At 35.8% G+C, this 13001-nt stretch overlaps 1 protein-coding gene across 1 annotated transcript in view; it reads left to right on the top strand.

Annotated features, from left to right (window-relative positions):
- The window catches only part of LOC140245285 (titin-like), a 240109-nt gene that overhangs the window by 29445 nt on the left and 197663 nt on the right, over window positions 1–13001 (top strand). The window contains exon 4 of the mRNA XM_072324869.1: window positions 899–1007. Coding sequence (XP_072180970.1) covers window positions 899–1007 — 109 coding nt within the window. The remainder of the gene's footprint in view (window positions 1–898; window positions 1008–13001) is intronic.

Raw genomic sequence — 13001 nt, 5'->3', positions numbered from 1 at the left:
TTTGATATTTTGTGTATCTAATGATACTTAACATTGATTATACTAATTCAAATTTTTACATTGGTTGTTTCTATCCCTAACTCACATTTTAAAGCTATTTTAAAGCACTAATGCTGGGTTTTTGTTTCATCTGCAAATGGTAAATTATTCCTTTAAACTCAGTGTTAACATTATCCTGTGCTCTGTATATAACCAAACTGTAAACCCTATTTGTGTGTTGAAAGATGGCATAATGTAAAGAGTGGAAATGGGTCATTTCTGAGTCTGATGCATTGACCTGATTGAAGAAGGTTCATGAATGATTAAAGAGGGAGAAGGAGAAGGAAGGGGAGGAAGAGGCAGAAAAGGATGAGGAGGAGGAGGTGGAGGAGGAAGAGGAGGAGGAAGAGGAGGAGAGAGAAGAGGGGGTGCTCAGAAAAAATGTATCAAAGAGAAAAAGGCTACAAAGGGGAGAAATGAAGAGAGGGGAAAGAAGACATAGAATGAGGAGAAAAGAGATGAGGAATGGAAGAGAAGGAGGAGGAGGAGGGGAGAAGGGCAGGAAAGAGGAGAAGGAAAATCTATAGGAGGAGGAAGAGATTGAGGAGGAACAACCCATGGCCTTTAGGCCGGCAAATCTCAACATGGCATCTTCAGTTCTGTACTGTAATGAATCCTATCTCAGTTTCCAAAATCGAATACTAATATCTTGCAGTAACTGAGTAAATGCCATAATGTTAGTTTCTAAAAAAAAAAAAAAAAAAAGACTTTGAGCTCAATTGCAAGAGAAATCTTCCGATAATTGCTATCTCTATCAACTAAATAGATGGATACTACCAAGTATGGATGATATACCCAAAGTGAATAGCAATCAGTGAGTAATTGTTTAGTTTTATTTCTCGCCTCTAATATTTGACAGGTGGAAAGGACAGACGAGGAGGACCCATCATCTCATTTCCTGTCCAGACATCGGAGATATCTATCGAGGACATCGCTACCACCATCACTTATCTTGCATCACTACCAAGGTGAGGAAACAATAGTTACGTTCACATGTAGTTGCCAAACTTAAAGTTTAGGTCGAAAGCTTAACTGTCAATGATTAGCTCCACTCGTGAATTCATGATGTCGGTTCACATGCGCACCTAAACTTTAAGTTACAACTTACGAGCGAGCCCCACTCGATGATTAAAACGGAAGTGCAGAGTCTTTGCTAGATGACCTTACGTGTATGCCCATACAAAATAGCGCAGCGAACAAGCTGCAAGGTTCACGCTAACTCACAAGCTCGTTGATTATTGTGTCCACATGGAGCAAAACTACGAGTGGGGACCCTCCGTTGCTCGTGGAGAGAGTGTAAACCCTGAGATGTCTCATGGTTCTTATGATCGACTAAACTTTAAGATTGCCAACTTTCAAGTGCGTCCACACGGTGCTAAACTACAAGCTAATCATCGAGAGTTAAGTTTTCGACCTAAACTTAAAGTTTAGAAACAGCGTGTGAACCTAACTTATGTTCACTGTCTTGAGATGAACACATTGTGGAGGAACGCCAGAATGATATTACTCAAATATACTCCATTGATGTAACAGTATTGTAAAGGAGTTATTCTAGCTCTTGTTGGAGTATGATTAGGGACAGCTCTTTTTAAAGCTAAAACCCACTCTGTGTTAAAGAGACTTACTTACTGTACGAAGAGTTAAATTCACACAGAAAAGAGCCAAGATTAAGTCTGAGTCTGAGTCTAAACCCCCAATAATTTCACTCAAAAAGGAGCAGTCTCTAATCTCACTCCTGAACAAGGAAGCCTTCAGCTCCTTTACATTTACAAAGTAGAGAGTGCACATATTATGCATTCATATTTGTCCTACAAACTTTGAAATGTGATCAACTTCCCTCCTTTTCTTGTGAATAAGGACCAAGTCCGCACAAGTCAAGTGCCTACTGAATGAAAATGGGTTTACATTGAACAGGTACATTTAAAGCTACAGTGGAAAGATTGAGACTTTGATGTTGAAGGCAGTGTAAAGGTACTGACTCACAAATGTCACGCATCTTACCAGAGTTTACCTTGCGTTGGTGGAAACAAATATTTGCAGTTCTCAACAATATACTGAAATAAATTTTGACTCCCTCCTGGACTAAAAACATAAATAGAATTGTTTTAGACTTACATGAGTCATTATGACATAATCATACATTCCTTGAAATACAGCCTTACTGTTATTAAGACTCTTAAGAGTGGAAGGGGATGGAGCCCCCCCCCCCCTTCACTTTTTTTGGCTCGTCAAACGAAAACAAGAAAGAAGTAAGAAAAAAAAAATGGGCGAAAAATCACAACCATTCCAAAAGTTCTGTCGGTAGATACTTCCCTGCTATGTACATTGAACCTTCCATTCTTATGAATTGATTTATTTGCTTTTACTTTTTATGATTAGGTGTGTACAAAAAATTCTATTCATAACTGAACCCCCTCAAAAAGAAAAACCACCTCTTTTATTCATATGCAAGTACATACTGAAGTATTTGAATGAACTTTGTTCCTTCTGAACTCATTCAGACGAGTCAAGGTACACCATCGACAAGACTTTGACCATTTTGAGATTTTTGTCATAACAACACTGTGAAATCATTGAAAGCTACGCAAACAAAAACCTGCTGATTAAATGTTCAAGACAGAAATTGGAAGCCTTATAGGCCAGAATTCACGAAGGTGGTACAAATGAAACCATGGTTTAAACCATGGACAATAACCATGGAGCGCCAAGTGTCGCACAGAATATTTCTTTACGAAATTGGTCATTTCGTCGACAAAATGATTGTTTCGTTAACGAAATTATCATTTCGTGGACGAAATGTTCATTTGGTGACAAAATGTTGTCATTTCTTTACAAAATAATCATTTCATCGACGAAATGACTGATTTCTTAATGAAATATTCCATGCGACACTTGGCGCTCCATAGTTTTTGTCCACGGTCTAAACCATGGTTTCATTTGTACCACCTTCGTGAATTCGGGCCATAGTGTGTAACATTGAAGAGTGTTCTTTATCACCAAGCAGATACAGAAGTGTGCAGTAAACATTAGGGAGATTTGACTTCAGTTGCCCCACACTGTGGAAAAAACATTCAACCATTATCAGATAGCACCAATGTTATCACTAGGTTTCCCCACACAAAGGGGGGGGGGGGAAGATCTTGTTTTACTAGAGATATCCATGGCTGACATCAAGATGTTTGGTAAACAAACGAGATTTGAAGACATTTTGAACAAGAAAGGATAATCTTGCGTGTCCCTGATTTCATGTCGATCCGCTCATAGCATTAGAGTGACATTAAGATGACTTCATGGACAGCCACTAAAAGTATTGAGAGAGGTAGAAGGTTGTATGTCCCTACGTCTTTCTACTCTGTTTAGCAGAAATACTTCAGGATGTTATCAGATTCTCTATGTCAAAGGGCACATACATGCATCAGCCCACCTGTTTAAAGAAAAAGAAAGTGGCAGTAAGTGACAAAAGTACATGGAAATGAAAGAGGTGGGGGAATGCGTAGGCATGTGATAATTTTTTTTTCCAATTTCTGGAAAACAACCCAAAAATTACAAATTCTTATATGGTAGGATGTTTTGTGATACAACAGACCTAACACATATGCATCAAATGTTGTATCTCAAACATTTTTAAAATCACTGCTACCAAAGGTAAACAGGACCTTTAAAGGATAAACTCCCCATAATGTCATGTGTGTTGCCTAGCAACCAAAGACATTTGATTGATGCATGGGCTATGTCTTGAATCATTCTATGTTTGGTGACAGCATCCATTCCCTCTTATGGAAAATAAATCTTATTTTGATAACCCTGTGCCTATTTTTTTTTTTGTTTTTAACGGACAATGTCATGATAGATGATGTACTTTTTTTCTTTCAATATGAAATGAATGGTATAGTTTCTTGGTGGAGATGAAGATTGAGCTTTTAACTTTTTGCAAGATACCAAGAAACCACTTATGAAATAATACAGAGCATACCATTTTTCAAAGAGGAATTAAAAGTTTATTAGATGAAAATCGGTTTGCAATGGCTGAGACATCTAAAAACGAAGTAGAACAAAGTGATCCCACCTTTTATTCCAATTGATCTGTTTTGGGTATCTGAGCCATTTGAGAACCATTTTTCATCAAATAAACGTTGAATTCCTCTTGGAATTACATGCTCTTTTGTATTTCATAAGAGGTTTCTCATATCTCATCCAAAAATGTTAGAAACCTGAGGTTAGGTCTCAAGCAAACTGTAAGATTCCTTCAATAACCCATTGCCTTTTTTGTTTGTTTGTTTGTTTGTTTGTTTTTGTAACAGACAAGGTCATGATAGATGACATGCTGTTTCATACTTTCAATATTAATAGTAATTTTTTGAAATGTCAAATTATACTTCAAGTCAATGCAGTCTTTGATGTAACCATTGTACTGTGCAGGATGACTCCTTGGCTGTGGGTGTATGATTTATCCCAGTACTCGTCTATTAGTCACTAATTTTTGTGAACTTTGGTATTAACTCATAATTGTGTTTGCATTAGAACTTCTCCAAAGTAAACATGGCTCAAACTCCCACCAGGGCAAATTATGAATAATGCTATCTTACATGTACAGACATAAACCATGAAAGATAGATATATTATGTTTTAATTCATTATTTTATTTATGATAGACAGAAGGAGAATATGTAGACTAGAAGTACTCCATAGGTTCAAAGTCTACCATTCTCTGGTCCAGAGTTATGTGGATACCAACAATTCAGTCATAAAACGACAATAGCTGATGATTGTGTCAACAGTGATGTCTCAGAAATGGCAGTCTTCAAGGTGACTGCATATTTTCATAATGTTGAAGTGGGGCATGTAGTGACTAAAGGCCACCATGCACTATACGACTGAGAAAGTCGCAAGACTGACCGATTTTGGATCTGAAATAAATCACAATAGCCTCAGAATAAACACGCTTGTTTATTTCAGATCCAAAGTTGGTCAGTCTTGCGACCGAAAGTCGTATAAGGCCTTTTTTACGATCAGTGGTGTAACTTTTGTACTCGGAGGGTCAAAATTTCAAACAAAATATTTTTTCATTATTTTGTTTGATTCCTGTTTGAAAGTATTCAAATTTTTGAAAAAATAACATTTCAGACCTTAAAGCTGAAGGGTTATTGGTGTAATTTAAGGAAAACCCTGGCACCTGAAGTAAATTTAAGCAAAATTTTGCTTTCATGAATTGCACCATATTGACAAAACTCTGCAGTCAAACTTCACCATGCAAAGTTTATATGGTTAACAACAATATATATTTTGTGAATCAAAACTATTTGGGGGTTGAATATAAAGTGAATTTAAAAAAAAAATACATGAGATTTATAAATTTTTGGTAAAAATACCAATTGACATGTAATTTTTAAGATTTTAACTATTTACTGGAGGGCAGGCCAGGTCAAACTCTTACTATAACAAGTCTTTAAGAAGGGCTACCTTCCTATGTAGGTTAAATGAAATTCCAATCATTTCTTTAAAACTTGGATTTTTCACACATGGATGTTTCGGTGGTGACAGTTAACATATTAGAATGTTTCGGAGGTGACATTAATATTAACACTCACTTTTTTTTTAGAATAAGTGACAATAACACAAAACTTCTTCTTTTTATCAATGTTTTTAATAATATTAACTTGAGAACAGGAAATTAACTCCTGTTTCAAGCAGATAAACCACACAGAACAAGTGTTTTTTTACACTTCATTAATTAGCATGGGTACCGGTAGTTTGTCTTCCATTTGGACGGAGGATGTAAGCTAAATATTGTAATCTGAAGAAACATGGCTTTCCATTTTCTACCTTAAATTGAGATGAGGGTGTGAGATCATTTCAGTAATGTTTCTTTGCTCTCAGAACATTTTATTCCACAACACCAGGGAAGAATCACTTCGTTTCGGAGGTGACATTCAATGTTAACATTGTGTTGAAATATTCATTTACAGGAAGAATATGATGGACATAAGCTAGATATTGTAACCTGAAGAAACATGGCATTCCATTTTCTACCTTAAATTTAAATGAGGGTGTAAGATCATTTAAGTAATGTTTCTTTGCTCTCAGAACATTTTCTTCCACAACACCAGGGAAGAATAACTTTGTTTCGGAGGTGACATTCAATGTTAACAATGTGTTCAAGTATTCATATACAGTATGTCCCCCAAAAATTTACAATTAGACTTTTGCATTGATAGCACCCAATATGATTAAATCAGCTAAATTCTACTTTGGGGTCTTTAAATTATAACATCTTAGCTCTACTTAGCAGAAAGCCCCAGTCAATTTTGTTAAGTGGTCTCAAAGAAATGTGGATTGTTATAAAGGATGTCAGGAGTCTGATTCTTCCAAGTTTAGCACTTTGATGCTCTTGGAACTGCATATTAATATGTAAACACATATACAGAACTTGGAGGGAAGGGATTCCTGACATGCTCTATAAAAATCCTCAATTCTCTTTGACCTCTGAAGCAAATTGAATGGGGTTTTCTGTAAGGTGTGGGCAATGAGTTATAGTTTCAATCCCTCAAATTGTATTTTAGATTGATTCACTATCTTTAAAGTTATCGTTGCCGAGTTTACCATTGTAATTTTTTGGAGAGGACATACATACGGCATATGAATACCAAAAGCAAAAATTCTTATTTGACTTGTGTATATTTTTGTTTGCACATAGTTTTATAAATAGATTAATTCAAGGATGTTCATGAATTCTTCATCATTCTTGATAGCCACCATACAAATGTTTCAATACTGGTGAAAGGTGTTTGGTTCATCTGGGATAAATTTTCTATTCACCAGATTCATTTTAACTGTTGACATTACTAAAATATATTTTACGTATCTTTCTGAATTGCTTGAAAATTACCTGCAAATCATGCATATTAGTCACTTTTGAGAGTAAAAAGTATAAGATAAGAAAAACCATTTTATTGTTTTGGAGGTGACACAACACAGAGACAACCCAACTTCTCAGGTGTTAACTATTTTGTGAACATTCATGTCTTTCCTCATGGCTGTAATTTTCAAATATAAGCTCTTTCTTTCAGTTTTTACTTGTTATTTTGTTTAGTTATTCTCTTTCATGATAATGGATACCAGCTCATATTTTGTTTTAGATTGTAATTCATACTAATCTTTAACAGGTTTTTACAGTTTGGTTAAGACAACAGTTTGTGTTTCCCAGCTGAAGAGAGCAGCATAATGCTTTTCTGTGAACTTGAGGGGAAAATTTGTTTTTATTCAGTAATTTTCCCCATCAACTTCACAGAAGGTCCCGGACAAAAACTGGTCTCAAATAACCCTATAAGGGACCGAAACTGGAAAAGAGAATTTAAAGGACAAGTTCACCTCAGTAGACATGAGGGTTGAGTAAATACAGCAATATTAGTAAAACACATCAGTGAGAGTTTGAGGAATATAAGGCAATCCGTTCAAGAGTTATGAATTTTTAAAGTTTCTGCTCAGTCAAAGCTGAATGAGAAGACTTCTATAGCTTGTGATGTCACATGTGTATAAGGATATAGAGAAAGTATCAAGAAAATTCAATATATTTTCACTTTTCTTGCATAATAAAAGAACACTTGACTTCTCTCTTTTGGAAGGCAGGATGAATAATATTGCCCTAACATACATCAGTAGCAAGTTGAAAAAATGTGCACTTTTTTCAAAAGGTAAAGTTTTCTGAAATTCACTTATATTTTCCTTATATCGTTGTAGGCATGTGACATCATACACTGTCGTAGTTGTCTCATCCAGCAGTGATTGCGCAGATACTTAAAAAACCCATGACTTTTGAATGGATTGTCCAATTTCCCCCAAACTTTCAATGATGTGTTCTACTAATGTTGTTGCATTCACTCAATCCACATGTATATGAAGGTGGACTTGTCCTTTAAGAAACCATTTCTTTTCCTTGAAATTCCAGTACTTAGAGCCAAATTCTATGATAAAATATAATAACAAAACAAGGTAAACACCTCATCAAAATTATATTGAGATAGAACTACAAATCTTGTTTTTGGATCTTTCCCTTTCCAGTCCTTGGGACTTGTTCCTCTGTTCACTTTAGTTGTCACATAACTTCAATAATCTTGAAAAATACAATATCATAAACAGTTGGTTCAACTTAGAAAATGTAATAATTATTGTTATATAAAAAAAAAAAAATCACATAATTTTTTTTTATGATTACCACATTGTACATGGAAAAACAACTAAGAATTCAGGAACAAGTTGTGCACCAGCTATAGGCATGTGGCCTTTTTGTGGAGTTTGATTATTTGATGATTTTTTTTTTACATTCTTTTTTTTTTTTTTAAGATTGTGGACTAGGGCATGCATGAACTGCCACATGTATTACTTTGGTATCAAGGGAATTCTGGTGAGCTAGGTATTCAAAAGTCACTTCTGTTGTGATGATTTTGTAGATATTAAATGTATTAGAAAATGTGAATAGATAGTGAAAGGGAACTGAAGTCTTGCCTTTCACTATCACATAACAATGTGTTAACAAACAATGTCACCTCCGAAACACAAGAAAAAGCAACCTACATGGAAAGCTGTGATTGGTAAATCTTCACAACTAAATTGCTTGTTGGAAATCAAGCTTCTAAGATGAAAGCATCTATATGTTTACTTAACTAAAGCAGGAGAATTGATCTTGATTACAATATTATGTATACAACAGATGGGTGTATTTTGTGCATTCTCTTTGTTAAAAAAAGTGAAAAAATGTAAATTTGCCCTAAAACGTACAGTCTAGTAATAAAAAAAAAGAGTGAGAGTGTGTTAGTTGATTTCTCCACTTTGAGACTTATGTTACTAAAATAAATGAAACTATTGGTGTACATGATATGGCTTCTCTTCAATAGAAATGAGCAAAAAATCTTGTTAACAGTGTTTTGTCACCTCCGAAACAGTAATTCTTAGTTTTTATTAGATCTTTTATTAATCTCTAGAAAATTCTCACTTCCTGTTGCCATATTACTATTTTCATCCATAAGAGATTCCTGTCAATTGGACAGAATCAAACAAAATTGCTTTGTCTTCGAGAAATTATCAAATATAATATGCTTGTTGTTTCGGAGGTGACAATTGTTTCGGAGGTGACAAGTGTTAACGGAAAATTGTATATTGCTCCGAAATGAAAACAACAGGCTATATTTCTACTGCCTTCCTTCAGAGATAATGTGAGGGGATATGTTACATTTTTGTAAATGTAATGTATAACTGATGTCAAGAATAAAAAAATCAAATACATAAATCTGTTGTCTCGGAGGTGACAGAAAAGTTAACGGAAAAGTTTACATAAATTTATAAACGCTCACCAAAAAATGATAAGCTATTTGAATTAAATAATTTTTGGATCAAAGTTAAGTCAGATTGTTTACTATTCTGTTTTGATGGAAATTAGCAAAGTTGAATTTTATAATTGTGAACAAGAGCTAACTCAAAAGAGGGGTTAATTGTTAACGGAAAATGTCACCTCCGAAACATAAAGTTTGGACAATTTCAGTCTTTAAAGAAGACAAAGCAGAAACTGGTAAACATAATAGTTCTTAAGTTTGGATACCTGTCTATCACAACAACAACAAAAATAATGAAAAGGAATAAACAATTTAATATGCTAGCTCTGACAAAAAAACTATGTCAGAGTGAGTACACAAAAAGTGTTGGATTTCAAGCATGTAAGTGCCTGCCACATCTGAAAGAAAAAGAGAGGAAAATTCATTAAGGTACCCAAGGTAGACACTTTGGGTGGTAAGTTTATGAGAAAAATTAATGCATATCTGTCAGTGTGTAAGAAAGTTATACACCAATTAGTGCCAACACTGTGTTTTACACCACTGATTGTAAAAATGGCCATAACACACAAGGGAAAAAGTGCGATTTAAAAATCGATTTTCTTATCGCGATCAAAATTTCGAAATTTTTTCCAGTGTGGACAGAAAAATCTCACTAATTACCGCGATCCTTATCGCGATCCAACTCGCACTATTAGTGCGATTTTTCAGAATAATCGCGATTATTTTGCCAAGCGTCGTGTGTGTGAGCGCGATCGAGATTCGGAAATCAGTATTTTTAATCCCATCGTTCGTAGCGCATGCGAAACTCTATTGGGACTGCGGGGTCAGTCTTCGGTTATGCAAGATTCGCGCATGCGCAGTTTGGCCACTGATCGTTCTTTCCTTGCTGCGAAGTGCGATTTTTCCCTGTGTATGAACGGTCGAAATAAAAATCGAAATTTGGATCGCGACTGAAATTTCGATTTTCGTTGTTTGTGAACGGGCCTAGTGTGTGTGGTAGCCTTAACCTGTTGAGGGCGAGTCCCGAGTAAACTCAGGCAAGTGTCTATGGGGAAATGCTTGTTACGGCAAAATCAGCCCGTCCTCAATGGGTTAAGTGGTAGGCCTACACTTGTATGCATGCTGTATACCTGTAAGTGTGCCTTGCAGTGAATAACAATGTGATCATTCTATGTTCATAATGGGAGAATTATTGTGCTATTATTCCTTGCTTTGAAGTTGATGATATTAGCTTTAAGGAAAGAAAATATACATGTGACACAGTAAGATATTTGGCCTATCAGGAGATCTTGAAATTTTTCGACCGAGTTAGAACATTAATTACAGAAATTGGTAGATTATTCCACTCAGATATTAATCGTTGAGCAAAGGGAAATTTGTTAGTATTTCCCCTCGAAGCCAAACTTGTTGATATTTCCCCTGTGGATTGTATAATGTGTGAAGAGTTATGTTCTGATTTTTCCTAAAATCATCTGGGGGTATTGCAAGCTTGATGCTAAGTCATCCAGTTTGGAAAACAGACTAAGCAAGTAGCGTGAGGGATTAGTTCTCACCCTGTCCCTGAGATCTGTCCGAACCAATCAGAATCGCCAACCATCATAGTCATGTGACCTGACCCGACAGAGACCGTCACTGACCCCACCCTGTCTTCTCCACGGGATGTCCAGCTATTTGAAGTGTGTTTACCCATCCTCACCAGATTAAGTCCCTGAGGGCTGCTCATTGACAATGGCATTGATATCCTGTGTGGTGTCTTTGCTGATGGTGAAGACTGAGTTAAAAGAGATGTTGGTGATATAAAGACCAAGGTGACATCCATTAATATCATCATATAGGAATGCTGGCCATGCCTTGTTTCAAATAAAGCTACAGCTCTTGATTTGTTTTAGTCTGTCTTTGACTGTAGGCCATATGCATCCACTATAAGAAGGTTGAAAAGATAGAAAGACACTTCATTTGCCAAGAGCCGACATGCTGCCAATTCTTCTGTGGTAAAAACTTATCCAACATTGGGTATAGGCCTATATACTCCTCACTGTGAAGCACACGTTGTCAATGAGTCATCAGCTATGTTACATGTTCAGAGTGAACCTAAATTATGCAAAGTGCCCAGCAACTGAACTCAGAGCTGAATCCCAGAATATAGTCTGTTCACACCCATGAAAAATTGATGTTTGACTGTATGTAGTGCAAAATCAGATTATTATTTAAAGGACAAGTTCACCTTCATAGACATGTGGGTTTTGTAAATGCAGCAATATTAGTAGAACACATCAGTGAGAGTTTGAGGGAAATCTGACAATCTGTTCAAAAGTTATGAATTTTTTATGTTTTTGCTCAGTCACGACTGGATGAGAAGACTACTATAGCTTGTGATGTCACATGAGTACAACGACATAAAGAAAGTATTAAGAAAATTCAACATATTTTTACTTTTCTCGCGTAACAAAAGAACACTTGACTTCTCTCTTTCAGAAGGCAAGGGGAATAATATTACCCTTAACATACGTCAGTAGCAAGTCAAAGAAATGTGCACTTTATTAAAAAAGTATTAAGTTTTGTGAAATTCTCTTTTTATTTTCCTTATATCGTTGTACGCATGTGACATCATACACTGTGGTAGTCTTCTCATCCAGCGGTGACTTTTGAACGGATTGTCTGATTTTCCCCAAGCTTTCACTGATGTGTTCTACTAATATTGAGCTTACTGCATTCACAAAACCCACATGTCTATGAAGGTGAACTTGTCCTTTAATTTCTGTGTTGTTGTATGTGAATGGGCCTATTCCTGCAGGAAATAACTTTCATCATTGTAAGCATTGTCAAATATCAATCAGCAGCGTGCCTCTAGAAAAAAAAAAATCTTTCAAACAGATAGGCCTACTTTGTGAAGGGAATCCTGGAAATTTCAGTAGAAATTCAAAAGGATCCATAATTATTGAATCATCTGTTTATTTGTAGTTATTGACAAAATACATCATTCACTTCCATGAGACACAAATGTGTAACTGTAAAGTTGTTAGATGAGTTTCATCTCTTTATAGTGATTGGGCTTGATTTGATATGATTGAGAGAAGAGAAGGGAGAAGAAGAGAAGGGAGTAGAAGAGCATGGCAGAAGAAACTCAACAATGGAGGAAAAAACTGTAAGCAAATATATGTCAGAGTGCTAAATCAGTCTTTTGACTTGTCAAGAACCTTATACTATGCACTCTACACGTACATGAATAGCAGAGATTTCATTGATTGTTCTGTCCATAAGGACAATGTTGACTGCCTTATTGAAGTACATGTATTAAGTGGATGGGCAGCTTGTAAGTATTAAAGGTCCATGAAATGATGTAACAATAAGTCACATACCAGGTACATGAATCATCGTGTATCAAGTCGTGTGTGAACTCGGGTCAGTCAACAATGGTTCGTGGTTCTTGGTCATAGGATCTTGGAAGAATGTGCGTGTTTGTAGATTTCTGTTAGATATTGCTCTCATGTCAAACATTGGAGAGATTGCAAGCCATGCCCTATACATGTGTATTATACAACGCTGTACATTGGCACTGGTCCGCCGGTCCCTGATGAGTAAAAATCACTGTGGGACCAGTAACTTTTTCAGGAATGGACCAGTAAAAAATAGAAA

The sequence above is a fragment of the Diadema setosum genome, chromosome 22 (genome assembly GCF_964275005.1).
Source record: "Diadema setosum chromosome 22, eeDiaSeto1, whole genome shotgun sequence".
Lineage (NCBI taxonomy): Eukaryota > Metazoa > Echinodermata > Echinoidea > Diadematoida > Diadematidae > Diadema > Diadema setosum.
Note: the sequence above shows the minus strand (reverse complement) of the source record. Positions and strands in the feature narration are given on the sequence as shown.